The 24010-nt window shown below is 51.5% G+C and overlaps 1 protein-coding gene across 2 annotated transcripts; it reads left to right on the top strand.

The window, feature by feature from the left end:
* Positions 1–13831: 13831 nt before the first annotated feature.
* Positions 13832–23213, top strand: XIRP1 (xin actin binding repeat containing 1). Of its 2 annotated transcripts, XM_057301689.1 has the most exons (3): positions 13832–13981; positions 16903–20339; positions 20767–23213. In XM_057301689.1, the coding sequence occupies exons 2-3, from the start codon at positions 16983–16985 to the stop codon at positions 20773–20775; spliced, it is 3366 nt and encodes a 1121-aa protein (XP_057157672.1). In that variant the 5' UTR covers positions 13832–13981; positions 16903–16982; the 3' UTR covers positions 20776–23213. The 2 variants fall into 2 exon arrangements, with proteins under 2 accessions (XP_057157672.1, XP_008949778.3); XM_008951530.4 differs by having other exon boundaries at positions 16903–23213.
* The last annotated feature ends 797 nt before the right edge of the window (positions 23214–24010 follow it).

Here is a 24010-nt window from a genome sequence, read left to right as displayed (position 1 = left end):
ACCTGTCTCCCTGCCCCATCCCTTGAGTTTTGACCTGGAGAGGTCAAAAAAGCTGGAGTACAAGCAGGGCAGGCTGGGGATATGGACAAGGTGGGTACATGGAAGGCTGCCCTGGCTCAGCTTGGAAACTTGGTGAGGAAGGGAAGTGTCGCTGGCTCCCTCACTATTTCTTCCCCTACTCCTCATTCCTCTTTACCCACTGATGATGCCACTCCTGACTCATCTAGAGTTGGATAAGGAGAGAGTGGAGAGATAGAGTGGCAGAAAAGTGTTGCTGGTGCCCTCTGGGTGGGTCAGATGTCCAAATGCTGGCTCTTTCTCTTGTGGGGTGCTCTGGTGGGTGCAATGGAGACACCATCCCACAGGTGCACCATTCCCTGACAAGAGCGACACAGTCTCCAGCCAACTGCTTACAATGGCTTCCCCGCCTGCACAGGTCCTTGCCCTGCCAGCATCCTCTTGAGTGGGCTCGCAGGAGACCTTGGCAGTTCTCTTCGCTCTTGTCCCCCAGTCAGCTTGAGGGACTCAGGCCAAGCTCTCCCAATGGCTCTCTTGAAGACCCCTATCAAACTTGAGGAGAGGGGAAGAACAACCCTTTCCTTTAAGAAATCATCTTTCTAGCTTCACTCTTAGTCCCATGCTTCTCTGTGTGTGCATTTAATGGCTATTATCCCATTGGAGAGTCACGATGACTCTGAGGAAAGGGAGGGTATTTGTATATGCAATATACCTGGAGATAAGGTCAAAAAGGCCAGGGGCCTGGAGCCTGGGAACCTTGTCACAGCTTCAAGTTTAGGTTAGCCAGCAAATTAGTTTACTTTGATCGCAATCCATTTTCCCACCCAGGCAGTAAATTCTATAATAGCACAGACAGTCTGTCCTGTTCACCATACATCCCCAGCTCTTAGCAAAGAGTGCCCAGCATAGAGTGGGCACTCATAAATATTAATTAATGAATTATCTCTATCTATTGCAGCATAACAAACCACTCTAAAACTTAAATGGCTTAAAATAATGAAAATCATTTATTTTGCTTACAGTTAGACAATCAGGAACAGCTCATCTCTGCTCAATGTGGTATCAGTTGGGACAACTCATCTTGAGACTGGAATATCTGCTTCCAAGAATATCCACAAATTGATGCTGGCTGTTGGCTGGGAGCTCAGCCAATGCTGTGGCCTGGGGGCCTTGGTTCTCTCCCACATAATCTCTCCACAGGACGCTTGGGCTTCCTCACAGCATGGTGGCTGGGTTCCAATGTCATCAGAGATGGAGGCTGTATTGCCTTCTATGACCCAGCCTCAGAAGTCACAAAGTGTCCTGCCACCGAAGTCATAAGCCAGCCTGGATTCAAGGGGATGGCACAAAGACCTCTTTCTCTCAATTGAAAGAGTATCAAAATCACATTATATGCATAACATATGAGGTGGGAGATATTGCAGTGACCATCTTTGGGAAATTCATCTAATCTGTCCCATGGATAGGCAAACACTCTCACTTCCTGGTGGACCCAGTATTTGAACTCAAGTTCTGCTCAGTACATTTTGTTCTAGGAGGAGGGGATATATGTCACACAGTCTAGAAGGACTTCTCTCTAACCTGGAGAAGATAAAGCCTTGGAGTTTGGAGAGTTAATTGACAGTTACGAAGATAATTCACTTATTTGTGTTAACTGCCTCTTCAACTAAAATATAGGCTTCCTAGAAGTTTTGTTATGTACATATATATAATTTTATACATATTTTATATTAATATATTAGATTTTTTATTAGGTATGTACATATACAATAATCTCCAGTGCTTAGCCCAGAGTCTAACACATAGCAGCTGTACAAAGAGTACAAAGAAATCTTGTAGAATAAAATAAATTAAATACCTGCTTAGTCCCGCTAGATGAAGTGCGGCTTGATGAGGTGCTGCCACCTTCTGGGCACTACGGTATTGCTAGCCATTTCAAAGGCATCATGTCTTTGGAACTAACTACGCACCCCTTGCCTCAAGTCACTCTCAGTTTACAAGGCACTCTCCCAGTGGCTGGTTTTTTATGTATCTATGTATTTATTTATTTTGAAACAGGGTCTCGCTCTGTCGCCCAGGGTGCAATGCAGTAGTGCAATCTCAGCTCACTGCAGCCTTGACCTCCTGGGCTCAAGTGATCCTCATGCTTCAGCCTCCCGAGTAGCTGGGACCACAGGTGTGTGCCACCACACCCAGCTAATTTATTTATTTTGTAGAGATGGGGGGTCTCGCTTTGTTGCCCAGGCTGGTCTCGAACTCCTGGGCTCAAGTGATCCTCAGCCTCCCAAAGTGCTGGGATTACAGGGGTGAGCCACCTGGTCCGGCCCCCCAACGGCTGATTGATTTTTTTCTTTTTAACAGGAATTCCAACCCCTGTGTTGATTCCTATTTGATCAATGAGAGCTCTGAGGACCAGAGGAGCTGCTGAACAGAAGCCTCCCTCCTGGTATCTCTACAGCCTCACCCGGCCCTCCTCAGCCCCACCACCTGGCTGTGCCTTCTCACTGTCACTGCTCTGCCAAAGTGCTCAGGGGCATCCTTGCTGAACCAGCAGCCCATCCTGCCTGCTTATCTTACCACAACTCTGTGTAGCCCCAGACATTGGTGCTCTCTCCCCCCTCAAATATGCTCTTCCCTTAGCATCCTCCATGACCAACTCTTCTCCAGGTTTTCTCCCTCCCTCTCTGGCTGCTGCTTCTTTGAAGTCCTTCTCCCACATCTGACCCTAAGCCCGCTTCTCTTCACAGACCCCTGCGAGTGCTGCTCCCCTCACAGCCTCAATCCCTATCTGCACACAAACACTTGCCAACCCAGTCTTCTCTCTTGAGCTCCACATCTGATTGCCTGGTCCCCAGAAAGCCAGCTCTGACTGGGACAGCCCGACATTTAATGCTTATCTTGTCCAAAGTCAGCCTGTGGTCTCCACACACCACCAACCACCCTGCCCCTTCCCCCACTCCCACTGCCCCCACTTATGCATCCCCCACTCACTTATCCAGACAGCCGGGTAGCAGCCCAGAGTTTTCCCTTCCTCACCTCCAGGGTCACTAGATGGTTTTCAGAAGTTGCATCAAACAGTACACCAAGAACTTTAGCATATTTTAGCTCGTTTAGGTTCTGTCGACTCTGACTCCTGGGCAGCCCTCAGACAGTCCCTCCTCTCCCTCATCTGCCACCATCAGATCCTCATCACGTGGAACCTGGACTGCTGGGACAGATTCCCTGCCCTGTCTCCTCCCCTGTGGACTGACTCTAACCGACTCTATACTCCAACTTGCCCCTGATTAAAATCCTTCAGGATGGGACCCAAACTTCCATGCCTGCCATTCAGTTTTCACAACTTGGCTCCATGCGCTCCAAGACCATGCTCCACCTCTGCCCATCCACCCTGCCTTCAAAGCAAACTGCACACGTCACACCATCCAAGCCTCTGTACCTTTGCCACTCTCTTCCCTTTGCCCAGAGCCTCCTTCCCTCATCTTCTCATGTCCAAAGTGTCTCATCCCCGCTGTACAGACAAAGAAACAAGTTCATTTTATTATTTTTATTTTTTTGAGACAGAGTCTTGCTCTGTCGCCCAGGCTGGAGTGCATTGCTATGATCTCAGCTCACTGCAACCTCCACATCCCTGGCTCAAGCAATTCTCCTGCCTCAGCCTCCCAAGTAGCTGGGATTACAAGCACCCGCCACCATGCCCGGCTAATTTTTGTATTTTTAGTAGAGATGGGGTTTCACCATGTTGGCCAGGCTAGTCTCAAACTCCTGACCTCAGGTAATCTGCCCGCCTCTGCCTCCCAAAGTGTTGGGATTACAGGCGTGAGCCCCTGCACCTGGCCAGGAACAGGTTCAGAGAGCTGACACAATTGCCCAAGGTTGTAGAGCTGGGAAGTAGTGGAGCTGGGGTCCCAAAGGAAAACTATCTGAAACAGGCTCTTTTCACTGCTCTGCAGGGTCCAGACTTTATTCCAAGTCTCAGCTTCCCCATGTGTAAAAGGGGGAAATAAAAAAACAAAGGAGTCCTCCTGCTCCGACTTTGCCTGATCAGGATTTCTTGACTCTGAGATGCTCTGAAGTTCCCTGGTGACCTGGGGGCACTGAGCACAGCTGCCTCAGGTCCCTAGCCAGCCACTGAGTGGAGAGTGCTCAGGCCAGACCCCCCTCAGGGACTGCCTGCGTGACCTGTGAGTGCTTTCCACTAAGAACACTATGACCAGTAGGCGGCATGGCCTCCTGCCTGCCCTCAAGTTCTCCAGTTTCCAGTCTGTGTTCCTTATCTATTGCTGTGTAGCAAAATACCACAAAATTATCAGTTTAAGAGGATGTTTCCACTCACAGTTCTGAAGCTCAGAGGTCCTACAGACATGACTGGGTTCTCTGCTCAAGGTTTCCAAGGCTGAACCTCGGCTGTGTTCTCATCTGGAAACTGAAGAGAAATCTTCCAGGCTCATTCATGTTGGAGAAAGGATTCAATTTCCCGAGTTTCCAGGATTGAGGTTCCTGTTTTCTTGAGGCTGTTAGCCTCTCCTGGCTCCTTGCAGTCACCCACAGTCCTTCTCCTGTGATCCCTCCAAGTTCAAGTCAGCAATGGTGCGGCAAATTCCCCTCATGCTTCAAATCTCTCTTCTCATTTCTCTTCTGTCACCAGCTTGGGAAAACTTTTGAGGGGCCATCTTTAGAAGTCTGACCAGACCCTCATTCATCAGGCGTTTGCTATCTGCTCCACACCTAACCTGTACTCAGCAGTGCTGGGGGGCAGAAATGAACAAAATTTGACCACATGGCCTCTGGGACTCCTGTCTCAATACCCCTCTATTCATCTGTGCTTAACCAGATTTTCCTCCTACCTGTCCATACTTAGGCCATACCTCCTACCTAAATGCTGTTCCCCACCATATTCATTGGCCAAAGCTGCCATATCAAAATACCACAGACTGGATGGCTTTTAAACAGACATTTCTGTTCTCACAGTTCTGCAGGCTGAAAGTCCAAGATCAAGGTGTCAGCAGGGTTGGTTTCTGGTGAGGTCCCTCTCCCTGGCCTGCAGACAGCCGCCTTCTCACTGTGTTCCCACATTGCCCTCCCTTTGTGCATGTACATCCCTGGTGTTTCTTCCTCTTCTTATAAGGACACTGACAGGGCTATGGCCACACTTTTATGAGTTCATATAACCTTCATTACCTCTTTAAAGGGCCTATCTCCAAATACAGTCACATTTCAAGGTACTGGGGCTTCCACATATGAATTGGGGGAGGGGAAGAAAATTTAGTCCACAATACCCACCATCTCCACCCATCAAGTATCTCATTTGGGGGGCTCAGTTCACAGGCTCCCTCTTGCATAAAACCACCCTAGATGGAGTTTGTGTCTCACTGGGTCCCCCAACACCCAGTTGGTACTTCTGTTCCCACCATGTCAGTTTCCCACTAGACTGGGAGGGTCTAGGGAAGGCTCCAAAGCTGACAAGTTGGTGTGCCTTGGGAATCCTCCAGCAGAGGCCTGCTCCCAGTAGGGCATCAATAAGTGTTGGGGAGGAACAGAGGAACAGGGGATGCTAACAAGCTCAAGCGACAGGGCCCCCAACCCCAGGAGAACTGACAAAGGCTGCCAACCACACATCTTCCTAGTGAAAAGTGTTCTGGGTCCACAAGACTGCTGCATGGCTGACGATAGTTCTGCAAGCCCAAGGACTAGGGGGCAGCCATCTCTCAGCTTTCTGCAGCCCCACCCAGGCAGAGTTGGACCAGGTCCTTAGAGAGACTTAGGCCTGTCTCATCCCCCATTACATCCCTTCTCACAAGGTATCCCTGGGTGCTATAGAAGTATACCTGCCACCCTGATCAAGGGTTCAGGAAACCTGAGTTCTAGTCCTTGATGTGCCTCTCGCTTACTGTATCACTTTAACATCTTAACATAACTTCGCTGAGCCTTTGTTTCCTCACCTGTAAAATGGGCCCAAATAACTTTCTCACAGGGCTTCTGTGAGGATTGCATGAGGTCAAGCACATGCAAAAGGACCTCAGAACACTGGAGCTGGATATTAAAGGAGGGAGGGATTTGAACACTGGCAGCTCTGGGAAAGGTGTTCTAAGCCAAGAAAAGTGAACTAAATGTTAACACTTTTACCTTCCCTGTGGCTGTTAACCATAAACAAATCGCTTTCCTTTGCTGGGCCTTAGGTTTTTCAACTGGAAAATAGGAATTTGGATTCAATCTTTCCCTGTCAATGAGATTTTTGACCCGGAGAGGACTTTAAATACCATTGACTGTTATCTTACACATTTCACAGATGGGGAAAATGAAGAGGGGTTGTCAGGGCAGTAGTGGGGCTAGGACTGAGGACTCCTGACTTCCAGGCCAGCGCTTGCCCCAGCACCTTTCGGCCTCTCTCAGTGTGCAGACCCAGCCAGAGCTGATATAAGCCGACTATTTGCCCTAAACACCTCACAGGGATTAACCATCTACATCTATGCTGTCCAATATAGTCTCCACTCACCACATGTGGCTACTGAGCACTTGAATTATGACAAGGGTAACAAAATGCAAAATGCACAAATGGCTTCTTTAGTTTTATTTAATTCACTCAAATTTTAAAACTGATAATTAAGTTACTAGAAAATTTTAAATGTGCTTGAACAACTTGAGAATCTACTTTTCAGCAATGCATTTTATTAAATATAGATGAAGTGGTTTTTCTCGTTGTTGTTGTTGTTTGAGACAGGGTCTCACTGTCACCCAGACTGGAGTACAGTGGTGCCAACTCGGCTCACTACAGCCTTGACCTCCCAGGCTCAGGTGATCCTCCCACCTCAGCTTCCCAAGGAGCTGGGACTGCAAGTGTGTGCCACCACTCCTGGCTAATCTTAGTAGAGACAGAGTTTTGCCACATTGTCCAGGCTGGTCTCAAACTCCTGTGCTCAAGAAATCCACCACCTCTAGGCCTCACGAAGTGCTGGGATTACAAGCGTGCACCACCATGCCTGGCCAGATAAAGTGTTTCTGATGAAAATTTAGTGTCTGAATTAAGATATACTATAAATATAAAATATACACTGAATTTCAAAGATAATTCAAAGTATCTTATTAATAATTTTATATTAATTTATGTGCAAATGATACTTTGGAAATCTAGGTCAAATAAAATATTAAAATTCATTTCATCTCTTTTTTTCACTTTTTAAAATGTGGCTACTAGAAAATTTTAAATGACTTATATGGCTCTCTCTCACACTATTTGGCTTATATTATTTAGACAAATTGCATTATTTTTCTACCCAATAGCACTGGCCCAAATCTTCAAAGCAACCCCATGACGTGGGCCTGCTATTATCTCCCTCATCTCACAGATATGGGAACCTAACATAGCATATGCTGCCCGTGTCCCATACTATCTTGCCCTACTTGGGGTCACCTGTAACTTCCATAGACAGTTCCTGTAAGAGCTTCCTACTTCAAATACTTGCATCTTCTCTCTGCCTAAGGAGCAGGCAAGAAGTACAGGGGAAGAGGAGGTAGATAGCACTTCCTGAAACAGCACCCAATCAATGGGAGGTGAGGGTTGGTAGACAAATACCCCATTGTCTTAGTCCATTTTCTGTTGCTTATAGCAGAATAACTGAAACTGGGTCATTTATGAAGAAAAGAAATTTACTTCCTATAGTTATGGAAGCCAAGCAGTCAAAGGTTGAGGAATGGCATTTGGTAAGGACCTTCTTGCTGGTGAGGACTCTCTGCAGAATCCCAAGGCAGCTCAGGGCATCATATGGCCAGGGGGCTGAGAGTGCTTGCTGTGGTGTCTCTTGCTCTTCTAATAAAGCCATCAGTCCCACTCCCATGACAACCCATTAATCCATTAATCTACTAATATAATCTATTAATCCATGAATGGCAGAACCCTTATGACCCAATCACCTCTTAAAGGCTGCCAAGTTTCAATACTGCCACATTAGGGCTTAAATTTCAACTTGAGTTTTAGAGGGGACAAATATTCAAACCATAGCACTCACTTTCCTCACCCCAAGTGAGGCATGCACTACCCCCATCTGTCAGAGGGTCTCAAGTGAGATTAAACTCAGTTTCATGATGAAGTGGAATCTATCCCTAGGATACAAGAATGGTTCGACACACAAAAATCAATTAATATTATACACTACTTTAACATAATAAAGGATAAAATCACATGATCATCTCAGTTGACTTAGAAAAAGCATTTGATGGCCGAGCCTAGTGGCTCACCCCTGCAATCCCAGCACTTTGGGAGTGGGAGGCTGGTGGATCACTTCAGGCCAGGAGTTTGAGACCAACCTGGCCAACATGGTGAAACCCCATCTCTACTGAAAAAAATAGAAAAATTAGCCAGGTGTGGTGGAGTGCACCTGTAATCCCAGCTACTTGGGAGGCTGAGGCAGGAGAATCATTTGAACCGGGGAGGTGGAGGCTCGGAGGCTGCAGTGAGCCAAGATCATGCCACTGCACTCCAGCCTGGGTGACAGAGTGAGACTCGATAAAAAAAGAAAGAAAGAAAGAAATGAAAGAAAGAAAGAAAGAAAGAAAGAAAGAAAGAAAGAAAGAAAGAAAGAAAAAGAGAGAAAGAAAAGAAAAGGCATTTGATACCTTCTATTCCTAGTTTATTGACAGGTTAAGCAGTCAATAAACTAGGAATAGAAGGAAGGCACATCCTAACTAGGAATAGAAGGAAGGAACATCAACATACTAATAGCTGTATATGAAAAGCTCACAGCTAACTTCATACTCAGCAGTGAAAAACTGAAAACTTTTCCACTAAATTTAGTAACAAGGCAGGTACGCTCCCTCTCACCACTTCTATATTGAGTAGACATAGTACCGAAGTCCTAGCCAGAACAATTAGGCAAGAAAAAGAACAAAAGTTAATCAAATCAGAAAAGTAAAACTGTCCCTGTTTGCAGATTCTTATATATAGAAAACTCTTAAAGGCTCCATTTAAAAAACTGTTAGAACTAATGATGAAAACTCAGTAAAGTCGTGGGATACAAAATCAACAGATGAAAATCAGTTGTGTTTCTATAATCTAACAATGAACTACCTGAAAAGGAAATTAGGAGATTAAGCCCCACTTGTTTACAGAGGTAACCCACTTTCATCCCTTCCCTTACTCACTTCTCTACCCTCACTACATTCCTGGGATCCTCTCCCGGTTAAATCACTTGCACTCAAATGCTCGTCTCAGATTCCGCTCTTGGAATAACCTAAATACAGACATTAAGGTACAGAGAGCTGAAAGACTCTCAGAGGTCAAATAAATAGTAAGAGACAGACTGGCAATTTGATCTGAGGCCATCTGACACCAGCTCCCACTCTCTCAAACACCATGCTCTGTTCCCTCTCACACGGTAGCCATGATATTCCCATGGCAGGAGGGTGGAGACTCTCCCCTCAAATCTGCTGACCCCAGAGCAGAAAATCCCTTCTCTGGCTTCAGATGATTCTTCTCTGGTATCAAGAGGCTGAGCAGACCCTTCCCCTGCAGGCTTGGAACAGAGCCAGCCTGGCTGCCCAAGCTGTCCTCCTGGCACCAGTGCCTGCTTCCCAGCCAGCAGGAAGCCAGGACTGCCAGCCAGTGCCAGGGTAGCCAGGAGTTGCACAGCTATTAAGTGTCACAGGTAGGATTCAGCCTCAAGCAGTCTGGCTCCTATCATTCTTGAATCCTCTCTCTCCTGAAACTTGAAGTGAGTCAACTGCCAGCTACTTACTCAGCTCCTTCATGATTTATGCGTGAATTTCTGCCCAAACCCAACTTTGATGGAGCCCCACTTGGAGGGAGGGGCTGGTAGGAGATGATGCCCTGGACCCTAAAAACCAGTAGGCTCCCAAAGAGAGGACTGCAATAGCTGGAAGGGAACCACCCTTCCCTCACACCCCCTCCCCGAGCACCTCTCTGCCTGTTGGCAAAGATCAGCTGTTCAACCTCAGGATATTTATTTATTTCCAGCCTCATTCCCAAAATGATTTGAGAGGGCTAAAAGAAATAGATGCACAGTATCTCCACTGTTAAAAAAATGGAGCTCAGACCTGAAGCATCCCTGAGCAGGCAAAACAAGTTAGGTCTCGTAAGGGACCTTATCCTTGCTTGATTTGCAGACATGCAAAACTGGAGCTCTTCCTTTCTTCTTTCCTTCCTTCCTTCCTTCCTTTCTTTTTCTTTCTTTTTCCTTCCTTCCTTTCTTCCTTTTCCTTCCTTCCTTCTTTCTTTTTTCTTTTCTTTTCTTTTTTTTGAGACAGGATCTCACTTTGCCACCTAGCCTGGAATGCAGTGGCATAATCACGGCTCACTGCAGCCTCCACCTTTCTGGCTTAAGCGATTCTCCCACTTCAGCCTCCCAAGTAGCTGGGACAACAAGTGCACGCCACCACACTCAGCTAATATTTTCTTTTATTTTTTGTAGAGACGAGGTCTTGCTATGTTGCCCAAGCTGGTATCCAACTCCTGGGCTCAAGTGATCCTCGCACCTCAGCCTCCCAAAGTGCTCAGATTACAGGTGTGAGTCACCATGCCTGCCTTTGAGCTATTCCTTGTAAATGCCTATATTAAAGAAAAATAAAACTTAAGTGCAACTAATGAGAAGCAGCCAGCACAAATAATTATATAACCAGGGACTTTCCAATGGGATAGATCAAATAAGGCAACTGTATAACTGTAACCAATCAAATATTATATTTGCTTTACTTCTGTATCTGTCTTATAAAAACCTCCTGCTTGTGCTCCCTCAGTAGAGTTCCCAAGCCACTTCTGGTTTGGGACTGCCTGATTCAAAAATTGTTGTTTGCACAAATAAACTCTTAAAAAAATTATTGTGCCTCAGTTTACCTTCTTAATACCACTAAAGATACTCCAGTAAATAATGCCTAGTTTACTATCTTGACAGCCTCATAATTAATACCATGATGATGTGATATCATTAGATCATTACACATAGAGTGACTAGCTTGTCCTGGTTTTGTTAGAACTTTTCCAGTTTTAAAACTGAACATCCCTTGTCTTGCAAAACTCCTCAGAGACAGAGAACAAAAAGTTGGTCACCCTCATTACACAGGATTTGGACCATAAAGTCTACTTGCTAGGTTAAAAATTTAGCTCTGAGTTTCCTAGCAGCCAAGTCAAAGAGAAACACCATATGTCATAAAAATTGTTTATTCTATTGACAATTCTCCTTCCAGAAAAATTTATTTTCTTATTTATTTTAACATCTATAACAGCACTATCCATAGAACTTTCTGAAATAATGGAAACATTCTGCACTATTCAATATAATAGTTTCAGGCCGGGTGCGGTGGCTCATGCCTGTAATCCCAGCACTTTGGGAGGCGGAGGCAGGTGGATCACCTGAGGTCAGGAGTTTGAGACCAGCCTGGGCAACATGGTGAAACTCCATCTCTACTAAAAATACAAAAATTAGCTGGGCACGGTGGCACACACCTGTAATCCCAGCTACTCGGGTGGCTAAGGCAGTAGAATCGCTTGAACCCGGGAGGTGGAGGTTGCAGTGAGCCGAGATCGCGCCACTGCACTCCAGCCTGGGCGACAGAGCGAAACTCCGTCTCAAAAACAAACAAGCAAACAAAATCAATATAATAGTTGCTAGCCACTTGTCTCTATGGAGCACTTCAAATATGGCTAGTGTAGTGAAATAACTGAGTTTTTATTTTATTTCATTTTAATGTACTTAAATTTAAATAGCCTCATTTGGCTAGTGGCAACTGTATTGGACAGCACAGCTGTACTAGATACAAAGAAACCAAGTGCTCAGGAAGAGCCTCTTTCCTAATATTGAGGCCTGAGGAATTTCTCCCATGAGTTATCACAGGAGGTGAGTACAAAAGTGAGTTCCACCTAGGGGCTTTTCTCTTTTTATATTATATACAGTATAATAGCTGGCTCTTCTAAAGCATAGGCTATGTGCTAAGTACTCTCAGGCACTTTTTTTTTTTTTTGAGACAGAGTCTTGCTCTATCGCCCAGGCTGGAGTGCAGGGGTGCGATCCCAGCTCACTGCATCTTCTGCCTCCCAGATTCAATTTTCCTGCCTCAGCCTCCCAAGTAGTTGGGATTACAGGTGTGTGCCACCACACCCAGCTAATTTTTTATATTTTTAGTAGAGACAAGGTTTCACCATGTTGGTCAGGCTGGTCTCGAACTCCTGACCTCAAGTGATCCACCAGCCTCAGCCTGCCGAAGTGTGCTGAGATTACAGGCGTGAGTCACCGTGCCTGGCTGGAGGCACTCTTTTCATATAATAATTCCTTCAATTCTCAAAACTATCCTAGAAAGTAAGAAATTTCAGTACCCACAGGGAGAAAGCTCCTCCCAGGAGAAATCCTGAGAAACCTAAGGCTGCCCTTTCCCTGAAACAATGGTACATCGGTCTCCCTGCCCTTCCTAGAGAGAGCCAGGAGCTTGGGGGACAGGCAGAGGGCTAGAAAAGAGCAGGGGAAGAGACAAGAGGGAGGGAGACCAGGAAGAGGGGGTTCCCAGATGTCCTTACCCCCATCCCAGCTGACGCTGCAGGACTGACGTTGACTACATGGAAAAAGTGAGCAATGTCTGGCATCACCCCCTGGTACCAGAGGGCATTTGGGGAGTCAGAAGGAAGACCTCATGTGCCAGGCCACAGAATGTACCTGCATACCCACAGGCATGGAGCCTGGGCCAGGCCCACCTAGGACAAAACACCTCTTTCGAGTTTTTTGCGGATGGTCCCCTGGCATCCTTCACCACACTGGTCTGACTGCCAGGATCTCTTGGGCCTCCTGGGCCCCTCACGCCCTGGTAAGCAAAGGAGGAGGCAGGTGTGACCCCCCCACCCCCGCCGCCACTCCATCTGTGACTGGGAAGCTGATGACTCCAGGGTCAGAAATAACCCCACAGTCAGCTCCCTGCATGCCGCCCTTCCCCTCCCCTCCATTCCCAGAAAGCCTGGGCCCTGAGTCAGAGGGAAGAGTCGAGAAGAAAGGACTCAGATAATCTGGAATGAAAACCATAGAGTCCTGCTGTGGAATTCATTCATTGGGAGGCCGAGGCAGGTGGATTACCTGAGGTCAGGAGTTCGAGACCAGCCTGGCCAACATGGCGAAACCCCATCTCTACTAAAAATACAAAAATTAACTGGGTGTAGTGGCGCAAAGGAGGAGCTGGGCCTGGCCAATCTCGGCCCAGTGAAGAGCTGGGCCTGGTCATTCAGATGTCTTCCCCCCAAATCCAGCTTCATCGGGGCTGTGTTGACCTGTGCTGTGGGGCACAGGGTGGAATGGATAAGAAAGAAGGAACTCTTTAGTGCAGAAGGGAATGGGGAAGAAAGAGAGCTGAGCCTCACACTCAGAGGTATCCAGGCTCAGAACAGAGGAGGAGGTGCCCAGCCTGCCCTCAGGAGACCTCCAGTCTCCTGGCACGGTGGGTGGAGACACGTCAGGAAGAGTCAGAGGCAGGGCCAGAGTAGAATGATGGGGGCTCACAAGACGGGAGCAAGCTGTCCAAGGTGTCAGATGCCTCTTCTTATTCACTCTCTCAAAATAGTCTGGGACACCCCCAACCCCACAACCCAGCTGAGTCACTGACCCCAATCCCCAGATCAGACTTTGGATGAATGAAGCTTCTCCCCCTCTGTTTCCTCTCCCCAGCCCAAAGGACATGTAACTGATTCCCCAGGATGGAAGAGTGACTTCCACAAGACCTAAAAATAACCGAACCACTTAATACTCTGAACATAGCCTCTCCCACCCGCCCCCACCACGGCTCACCCACTAGCCAGCAAGATAAAGGCAGCTGCTGGGGCTGGCAGGGCACAGAGACCTGGAGCCAGGGCAGCAAGAAGGTGTCTGTTGGAGCCAGCAGAACAGAACCAATTTGAACAAGAACCTCCAGAGGAACGACGAACCCTGAGACCACAGCTGCTACAGACCACAAACACCCCATCAGCCAAGAGAGACCCTCGGTGAGTAACCTACCTCTCCATCCTTCCACAGCAAGGCTGGCTTTCACAGCTGGGATCCCCTCTCCTTCTGAAATGGACGTTATTAGGAATGGCTCTGAGTAGGGGAAGGAGATTGAGGGGCATGCATGGGAGGAGGTGAGTGGAAGTCTCAGACATAAAGAACCCACAAAGGAGGTAAAGACAGTGTGAGCCCCATGGGAGCTCTCAGAGTGGCTGCCACAGGCCTGAAGCTAGCAGAAAGGATAGGCTCCTGCCAGGCTGGCATGATCCAGAAAGGCCTGGAGTTGTGATTTTTAAAATACAGGTATGGAGTGCCTCAGGCTTCAGGGCTTCCTCCCAGGGAAGCTTCAGGCAGGCCCAGGATCTGGAGGAAGGAGGAACAGAAGAGAGGTGGGGGCAGGGGGCTGTAAGTAGGCCTGAGTGTGCATTGCTAGAACAAGCCCCATGCCTAGTTGTTGTGGATGACACTCTTGGCATATCTGGCCCAGGGATAGCTCCCAGGGGCTGGCCGGAGCCCAGCTCCCTACATATCATAGCCTAAAACCTGGGGTGGAATTCAGACTCTGCCCATGTCCATAGTCTTGCCCAGTGGGAAAGCCCCCAGGGCAGATCTGGGGGGCTCACGGGAGGGAGACCAGATCTGAATTTGCCCAGATGTAAAGACATATGGAGCCAGCTGGGCCAAGGAGGAGGTGACCCGAGGACAGCAGGGGGACCATCCTGAGAGGCTGGCCCAGCCCTAGGAGACCAAGCTCTAGGACAGTTCTTGGGGCTCACCCCACCTAAGTCTGGTCCCAGTTATGAATTCTGTCCTGACTCTACACTTGTCCCAGCAGTCTCAAGCCAGGCAAAGATGGTGGTGGGAAGGCCAGGAGTCAGGAGACATGCTTCAGGCTTTGCTACTGCCTTGCTGAGCCTCCTTGGACAGCTCCTTTCCCCTCTTTGGGCCTCTGTTTCCCTATTTGAACAATAAGGGGTTTAGATTGAGTGACCTCTGAGGGTCCTTAGGCCTGACATCCCTGGACTCCATGATAATAACTGTCTGTGGCCTTAGCAGAGATTCTGGAAATTCCTGGGGGCGGGGGTGGGGTGAAGCTGATGGTGTGCACACGCCATCTGCTCAGGCCACCCTGGTGGTGACAGGATGGAGTAGAGGTGGAGACAGGCTCAGGTTTGCCTTGGGCAGGGGATCCTCATTGGAGCTCAGAAATGAAAGAAAACCACCCAGAGCTTTGGTGAGACTCAGGCTGCAGGTTTCAGAGCTCACATTCCCCAAAGGTTCTGATGTCTTTGGTGGACATGCCAGGGTGGGCATGGGGTCAGCAGGTCTCAGTTTCCTCTCTCCTCCTTCTGAGGTAGCCATAGGGAGGAAGTCCTGCCCCACTTACTTCCAGTACCTCCCCCCAGTGCAGACTCCTTTGGCCAGGGAAGGTGTCCAGGTTCTAGCACCTGGCTGGCCTGCAGCCCAGGGGCCTGACACCAGCCCAGGAGGCAGGATAGGGGAGCCCAGGCTAATGAAGGAGATGAGGTGAGCCAAGGGTACTGAGGGTCCCCACTGGCTGGGCCTCAGCCTCCCTCTGAGCCCAGGGCTGCTGTTCTGAGGCCAGGACCTCAGCTATATTTAGCACCCTGTGTGGTGCAGAGCAGTGGGTCAGGGGCAGCAGGAGGGGGCACATGCTTCCCATTCTTTCCCTACTGGCCTCTGGGGACTGTTAGTACACCTGTCACAAGAGAGATAAGACATACATGGACAGAGACCAGAGAAGGGCTTGAGGGGTGGTAGGCCATTGAGGGGCGGGGGTGTAGCCGGGGAGAGGCTGAGCTGGGGTGGCCATGAGGCCTGCAGGGGTAGGGCTTAGCCTGAAGCCCCCCTGAGTCCGAGCCCCTGAAGCTGTGCTTGCTTGCTTAGAGAGCGGTCTCCAGGAGCAAGAGGCAGGGCTGTCTCTGCAGAAAGGACCCTGATTCCATGGTCCTCTCCCTGGTTGTTGTCACCCTCATATCCTCCCAGGGGTGCCTGCTGGGGAATAGACGGGTTCTATGGCCAATAAGAAAGCTTTGCACCTGCTACCCTCTTATTTCTTGAGGCCATGCCCTAAATGGAGTCTAGGGACCCCAAGCCAGCACGGCCTTCCATTTATTCACCAAGATCTGACTCTGGGCCTAAGTCCCCTCATCTTTATTTATAAATGATTGTGCTAAAAGACCTTTGAGATCCCCCTAGCTCAGACATTCTCAGTCTTCGAGTATAATGCAAAAAACCCTGACCAGATATTCAGAATTTGGATCTGGCCTAAGCATGAGATATCTGATGAGCAGCTTCCCAGCCCTGATTCTCAACTGCTTCCGCTCTAGCATGGGCTGTTGGCCTCTGCTTGCCTCCTTGGGCCTGGGAAAGGTTGGAGTGCGTTGACAGCCAAGAGGTAAAAGTTAGGCAGCGTTCCAGGTCAACATGGCAAGTCTGCCCTCTGGTGTTCTGCAAAGGAATCTCGTCTCCATAGGAAATCAGTCACCAGTTTAGAGACCTGCCTCTCCAAGGCTGGGACTCCAAAAGTCAAGATTCCCCCAGGCCACTCCCCTGGCAGTCTTCCAGGGAAACACTGATTTTTAACAAAGGAAGGTGAGGATGGGGCATGTCCAGTTTGCCCACTGGAGGTTTATGCATCCCTTATGGAGCTAAAGGAAAGTGTCTCATGTCCAGTGGTACCATGGTCACTCCCTAGCAACGCATGAGATGTAGGGAAAGCAGGAACCCACTATGATTAATGGGTCCATGTCCTAAGTTCAAGACCTGTTGCCCACCAACCATGCAGGCAGCGAAGTGAAGCCCAGGCCAGGCACATAGAGAGAGGGAAGGAGTCTCTAAGCGTAAGTCACCCAGAGCTACTCTGACTCTGAGCCCTGTTTACTACCATTTCTCCCAGCATCCAGCCTCTACCCTGCTGAACATCTAGATCTAAGGCCCCCAATCCCATCCTCATCTCTGCCCCTTCTTCTCAGAAGGATGGCCGACACCCAGACACAGGTGGCCCCCACACCAACCATGAGGATGGCAACTGCAGAGGACCTGCCCCTCCCTCCACCCCCAGCCCTGGAGGATCTGCCACTGCCGCCACCCAAGGAATCCTTCTCCAAGTTCCATCAGCAGCGGCAAGCTAGTGAGCTCCGCCGCCTCTACAGGCACATCCACCCTGAGCTCCGCAAGAATCTGGCTGAGGCTGTGGCCGAGGATCTGGCTGAGGTCCTGGGCTCTGAGGAACCCACCGAGGGTGACGTTCAGTGCATGCGCTGGATCTTTGAGAACTGGAGACTGGATGCCATTGGAGATCACGAGAGGCCAGCTGCCAAGGAGCCCGTGCTGTGTGGTGACGTCCAGGCCACCTCCCGCAAGTTTGAGGAAGGCTCCTTTGCCAACAGCACAGACCAGGAGCCAACCAGGCCCCAGCCAGGTGGAGGAGACGTTCGTGCAGCCCGCTGGCTATTTGAGACAAAGCCACTGGACGAGCTGACAGGGCAGGCCAAGGAACTGGAGGCCACTGTGAGGGAGCCTGCAGCCAGCGGAGATGTGCAGGGTACCAGGATGCTCTTTGAGACGCGGCCGCTGGACCGCCTGGGCTCCCGCCCCTCCCTGCAGGAGCAGAGCCCCTTGGAACTGCGCTCAGAGATCCAGGAGCTGAAGGGTGATGTGAAAAAGACAGTGAAGCTCTTCCAAACGGAGCCCCTGTGTGCCATCCAGGATGCAGAGGGCGCCATCCATGAGGTCAAGGCCGCATGCCGGGAGGAGATCCAAAGCAACGCGGTGAGGTCTGCCCGCTGGCTCTTTGAGACCCGGCCTCTGGACGCCATCAACCAGGACCCCAGCCAGGTGCGGGTGATCCGGGGGATTTCCCTGGAGGAGGGGGCCCGGCCCGACGTCAGTGCAACTCGCTGGATCTTTGAGACGCAGCCCCTGGATGCCATCCGGGAGATCTTGGTAGATGAGAAGGACTTCCAGCCATCCCCAGACCTTATCCCACCTGGTCCAGATGTTCAGCAACAGCGGCATCTGTTTGAGACCCGAGCGCTGGACACTCTGAAGGGGGACGAAGAGGCTGGAGCAGAGGCCCCACCCAAGGAGGAAGTGGTCCCTGGTGATGTCTGCTCCACCCTGTGGCTATTTGAAACAAAGCCCCTGGATGCTTTCAGAGACAAGGTCCAAGTGGGTCACCTACAGCGAGTGGATCCCCAGGACGGTGAGGGGCATCTATCCAGTGACAGCTCCTCAGCACTGCCCTTCTCTCAGAGTGCCCCCCAGAGGGATGGGCTAAAGGGGGATGTGAAGACTTTTAAGAACCTTTTTGAGACCCTTCCTTTGGACAGCATTGGACAGGGTGAGGTTCTGGCCCATGGGAGTCCAAGCAGAGAAGAAGGAACTGATTCTGCTGGGCAGGCCCAGGGCATAGGGTCCCCAGTGTATGCCATGCAGGACAGCAAGGGCCGCCTCCATGCCCTGACCTCTGTTAGCAGAGAGCAGATAGTCGGAGGTGATGTGCAGGGCTACAGGTGGATGTTTGAGACACAGCCCCTAGACCAGCTCGGCCGAAGCCCCAGTACCATCGACGTGGTGCGAGGCATCACCCGGCAGGAAGTGGTGGCTGGGGACGTTGGCACAGCTCGGTGGCTTTTTGAGACTCAGCCCCTGGAGATGATCCACCAACGGGAGCAGCAGGAACGACAGAAAGAAGAAGGGAAGAGTCAGGGAGACCCCCAGCCTGAGGCACCCCCAAAGGGCGATGTGCAGACCATCCGGTGGTTGTTCGAGACTTGCCCAATGAGTGAGTTGGCCGAAAAGCAGGGGTCAGAGGTCACAGATCCCACAGCCAAGGCTGAGGCACAGTCCTGCACCTGGATGTTCAAGCCCCAACCTGTGGACAGGCCAGTGGGCTCCAGGGAGCAGCACCTGCAGGTTAGCCAGGTCCCGGCTGGGGAAAGACAGACAGACAGACACGTCTTTGAGACCGAGCCTCTTCAGGCCTCAGGCCGTCCCTGTGGAAGAGGGCCTGTGAGATACTGCAGCCGTGTGGAGATCCCTTCAGGGCAGGTGTCTCGTCAGAAAGAGGTTTTTCAGGCCCTGGAGGCAGGCAAGAAGGAAGAACAGGAGCCCCGGGTAATCGCTGGGTCCATCCCCGCGGGTTCTGTCCACAAGTTCACTTGGCTTTTTGAGAATTGTCCCATGGGCTCCCTGGCAGCTGAGAGCATACAAGGGGGCAACCTCCTGGAAGAGCAGCCCATGAGCCCCTCAGGCAACAGGATGCAAGAGAGCCAGGAGACTGCAGCTGAGGGGACCCTGCGGACTCTGCATGCCACACCTGGCATCCTGCACCATGGAGGCATCCTCATGGAGGCCCGAGGGCCAGGGGAGCTCTGTCTTGCCAAGTATGTGCTCTCGGGCACAGGGCAGGGGCACCCTTATATACGAAAGGAGGAGCTGGTGTCAGGTGAACTTCCCAGGATCATCTGCCAAGTCCTGCGCCGGCCAGATGTGGACCAGCAGGGGCTGCTGGTGCAGGAAGACCCAACTGGCCAGCTCCAACTCAAGCCGCTGAGGCTGCCAACTCCAGGCAGCAGTGGGAATATTGAAGACATGGACCCTGAGCTCCAGCAGCTGCTGGCTTGCGGTCTGGGGACCTCCGTGGCAAGGACTGGGCTGGTGATGCAGGAGACAGAGCAGGGCCTGGTCGCACTGACTGCCTACTCTCTGCAGCCCCGGCTAACTAGCAAGGCCTCTGAGAGGAGCAGCGTGCAGCTGTTGGCCAGCTGCATAGATAAAGGAGACCTGAGTGGCCTGCACAGTCTGCGGTGGGAGCCCCCGGCTGACCCGAGTCCAGTGCCAGCCAGCGAGGGGGCCCAGAGCCTGCCCCCAACTGAGAGCATCATCCATGTTCCCCCACTGGACCCCAGCATGGGGATGGGGCATCTGAGAGCCTCAGGGGCCACCCCTTGCCCTCCTCAGGCCATTGGAAAGGCAGTCCCTCTGGCTGGGGAAGCTGCAGCCCCAGCCCAATTGCAAAACACAGAAAAGCAGGAAGACAGTCACTCTGGACAGAAAGGGATGGCAGTCTTGGGAAAGTCAGAAGGAGCCACGACTACCCCTCCGGGGCCTGGGGCCCCAGACCTTCTGGCCGCCATGCAGAGTCTGCGGATGGCAACAGCTGAAGCCCAGAGCCTGCACCAGCAAGTTCTGAACAAGCACAAGCAGGGCCCCACCCCAACAGCCACTTCCAACCCCATCCAGGACGGTCTTCGGAAAGCTGGGGCTACCCAAAGCAACATAAGGCCTGGGGGTGGAAGTGATCCCCGGATCCCAGCAGCCCCCAGAAAGGTCAGTAGGGAAGAGCAAGCACTACCCAGAGGGCTGCCTGGGGGGTGGGTGACAATTCAGGATGGCATCTACACCGCTCATCCCGTGAGGACCTTTGACCCACCTCAGGGTGTCCAGCTTTCTCAGAGGGAACCCCAGTCAAGGCACAGGGAGACTGCCTTCTCAGTCCAGGCTCCCCGCCCACTCCAGGGAGGCCCAGGTCAGAGTACTGGGCCAGGGCGGGAGGAGCCTGGGGGCTGCACACAGATGGCCTGGGGGCCACCAGGGAAGGCGATGGCAGAAGTCTGCCCAGGGGGCCTCCAAGCTGCAGAGACCACCCTGAAGACTGCCCCTCTAGGCCGCCACATTCTGGCCTCTGGGCCCCAAGCTGCAGGTGCCAGCCCGCACCCCCATAATGCCTTTGTTCCTCCTCCTCCTACTCTCCCAGCTGCTGTGACAGGACCTGACTTTCCAGCCGGAGCCCACCGTGATGAGGACTCCATCCAGCAGGCCTCTGAGCCCCTGAAGGACCCCCTTCTTCACTCCCACAGCAGCCCTGCTGGCCAGAGAACCCCTGGAGGGTCACAGACAAAGACCCCAAAACTGGACCCCACCATGCCCCCAAAGAAGAAGCCGCAGCTGCCCCCTAAACCTGCACACCTAACCCAGAGCCACCCTCCTCAGAGGCTGCCCAAGCCCTTGCCTCTATCTCCCAGCTTTTCCTCGGAGGTGGGGCAAAGAGAACACCAACGAGGTGAGAGAGATACAGCCATCCCTCAGCCAGCCAACGTTCCCACTACTGTAGACCAGGGCCACATACCTCTGGCCAGATGTCCCAGTGGACATAGCCAGCCCAGCTTACAACATGGCCTCAGCACCACGGCCCCCAGGCCCACCAAGAATCAGGCTACAGGCAGCAATGCCCGGAGCTCTGAGCCCCCCAAGCTCAATGCCCTCAACTGTGATCCCACCTCACCACAGTGGGGCCTCGGCCCCTCAGGAGAGCAGCCCATGGAAGGTTCCCACCAAGGGGCCCCTGAGAGCCCTGACAGTCTGCAAAGAAACCAGAAAGAGCTCCAGGGCCTCCTGAACCAGGTGCAAGCCCTGGAGAAGGAGGCCGCAAGCAGTGTGGACGTGCAGGCCCTGCAGAGGCTCTTTGAGGCCATGCCCCAGCTGGGAGGGGCTGCTCCTCAGGCTCCTGCTGCCCACCAAAAGCCCGAGGCCTCAGTGGAGCAGGCCTTTGGGGAGCTGACACGGGTCAGCACGGAAGTTGCTCAACTGAAGGAACAGACCTTGGCAAGGCTGCTGGACATTGAAGAGGCTGTGCACAAGGCACTCAGCTCCATGTCTAGCCTCCAGCCTGAGGCCAGTGCCAGAGGCCATTTCCAGGGACCTCCAAAAGACCACAGTGCCCACAAGATCAGTGTCACAGTCAGCAGTAGCGCCAGGCCCAGTGGCTCAGGCCAGGAGGTCGGAGGTCAAACCGCAGTCAAGAACCAAGCCAAGGTTGAATGCCACACTGAGGCCCAGAGTCAAGTCAAGATCAGAAATCACACAGAGGCCAGAGGTCACACAGCCTCAACTGCCCCTTCCACCAGGAGGCAGGAGACATCAAGAGAGTATTTGTGCCCTCCTCGGGTTTTACCTTCCAGCCGAGATTCTCCCTCCTCCCCAACATTTATCTCCATCCAGTCGGCCACAAGGAAGCCTCTAGAGACTCCCAGCTTTAAGGGCAACCCTGATGTCTCAGTGAAAAGCACACAACTGGCTCAGGACATAGGCCAGGCCCTGCTCCACCAGAAAGGTGTCCAAGACAAAACTGGGAAGAAGGACGTCACCCAGTGCTCTGTGCAACCTGAACCTGCCCCTCCCTCAGCCAGTCCCCTGCCCAGAGGGCGGCAAAAGAGTGTTCTGGAGCTACAGACGGGGCCAGGGAGCTCACAACACTATGGAGCCATGAGAACCGTGACTGAACAGTATGAGGAGGTGGACCAGTTTGGGAACACAGTCCTCATGTCTTCCACCACAGTCACCGAGCAGGCAGAGCCACCCAGGAACCCAGGCTCCCACCTCGGGCTCCGCGCCTCCCCCTTGCTGAGGCAGTTCCTGCACAGCCCAGCTGGGTTCAGCAGTGACCTGACAGAAGCTGAGACGGTGCAGGTGTCCTGCAGCTACTCCCAGCCAGCTGCCCAGTGAGGCCCACCACCTCCCACCACACCTGCCACCTGTTCCTGGCCTCCACTGCCCCAGGACTGAAGTGGGTACCTGCCTCCTGCACACTGGAGCAAGGACCAAGAGGAAATGGCATCTTCAGAGGATTACTGTGGGCCGTTTCCCTTTCGCAGTTCTTTCAATAGGCCCAGTTCTTCCAAATGGAAAAAGAAAGGTCTGGAAGAGGCCCACAGAGTTGCACAGGCGTGGGGGTAGGATGGGGGCTCCCAGCTGCTTGTGGAGGATGTAATATATACAGACACACACATGTTTTTCACACAGGCCTGGCCCACGCATCGACATGTGTGAATTTGCACACCACTGCCTGAATTGGAGCCCCCTAGAGTGTCCCTCTACCCAGAGTTTTTATTTCTTTAATTAGTCTGAGTGTTCCCAGCCATCTGCTCCTTAATCCCTGGAGAGGAACAGAGCCAACTGGACACAGCGTTGGTCTCTGTTTGGAATCACTGTGAGGTCTCCAGAAGGACCTGGCCGCCAGCCCCTTCATCACCATCTCCATCATTCAGCTGGTCATCTGGTGGCCCAAAGGTCACACAAAGAGTCAGCAATCAGCATGTCCCTAGAAGCCAAATGCACTGCCTTTCTCTGTCCCCATGACTGTCCCCCACTCTGCACCCCAAATGGGAAGCATACGGTCTGAATAAATCCAAGTTTTATTCTCTACTCTGTGCATGTCTGACTGTGTGTACATCTGTTCCAGTATGTGTTCCCACTGCAGGGGGAGAAAACAGCCACAACCTCCAGGTGCCTCGTCTTCCTAGCAACAGCAGTGTGGGAAGGCTCTAAAAGCCACCCCTTCTCCACCATCTTGGCTGGCAACCAGAAATGCCCTGCCCACACTTCTATTCTCCTTGACCCTATCCCCATCTCACACACACACACACAGACACACACACACACACACACACACACACACAGTGCTGCCCTCTCTATCTCGACCTCGCCTCCTGGATGTTCTTGAATACCATCCTGGAGGGGTTCTTAGAATCCTGCCCCAGAGCTGGAGAGCAGCCCAGTCAGGACTGGGAAGCGGGAGGAACTCACGCCAGGAGAATTCCTGTGCCCAAGATGGCTGGATCACTTCTGCCTGTTCAGCCCAGGTGTTGTGTGCCAAGCAGTGGTTCCTGAGAAATGAAGCGCACAGATCCTGGCCTGGAAAGTCAGGATGTTTTGGTGAAGGGCCCTTTTCATGCTGTCTTTCAAAAATCACTAAGCATCTTCTGTATTCCAGGCCTGTTCTAGGCAGTGGGGACACAGAGGTGAGGTCCAATGGGGTCCCGCTTTCAGGGAACTTTTTAGAATGAGGAGACAGAGAGACAATAAATAAGAAAAATTAGATCAGGAATAGGGTGATGCATCTGACTAGGCCACTCTCCCACTTTGGGATAAGAGTCTTAAAATATGGTCATATGACAATGGCAGGTGATTGCCTTAGACGGAGTGGCCAAGGCAGGGCTCTC

This window comes from Pan paniscus, chromosome 2, assembly GCF_029289425.2.
Source record: "Pan paniscus chromosome 2, NHGRI_mPanPan1-v2.0_pri, whole genome shotgun sequence".
In the NCBI taxonomy this organism is placed as follows: domain Eukaryota; kingdom Metazoa; phylum Chordata; class Mammalia; order Primates; family Hominidae; genus Pan; species Pan paniscus.
This window is presented reverse-complemented; position numbering and strand designations above follow the sequence as displayed.

What these genes read in the sequence shown, in the direction of transcription:
- XIRP1 (XM_008951530.4), top strand. Translation starts at nt 16,983, where the DNA reads ATGGCCGACACCCAGACACAGGTGGCCCCCACACCAACCATGAGGATG.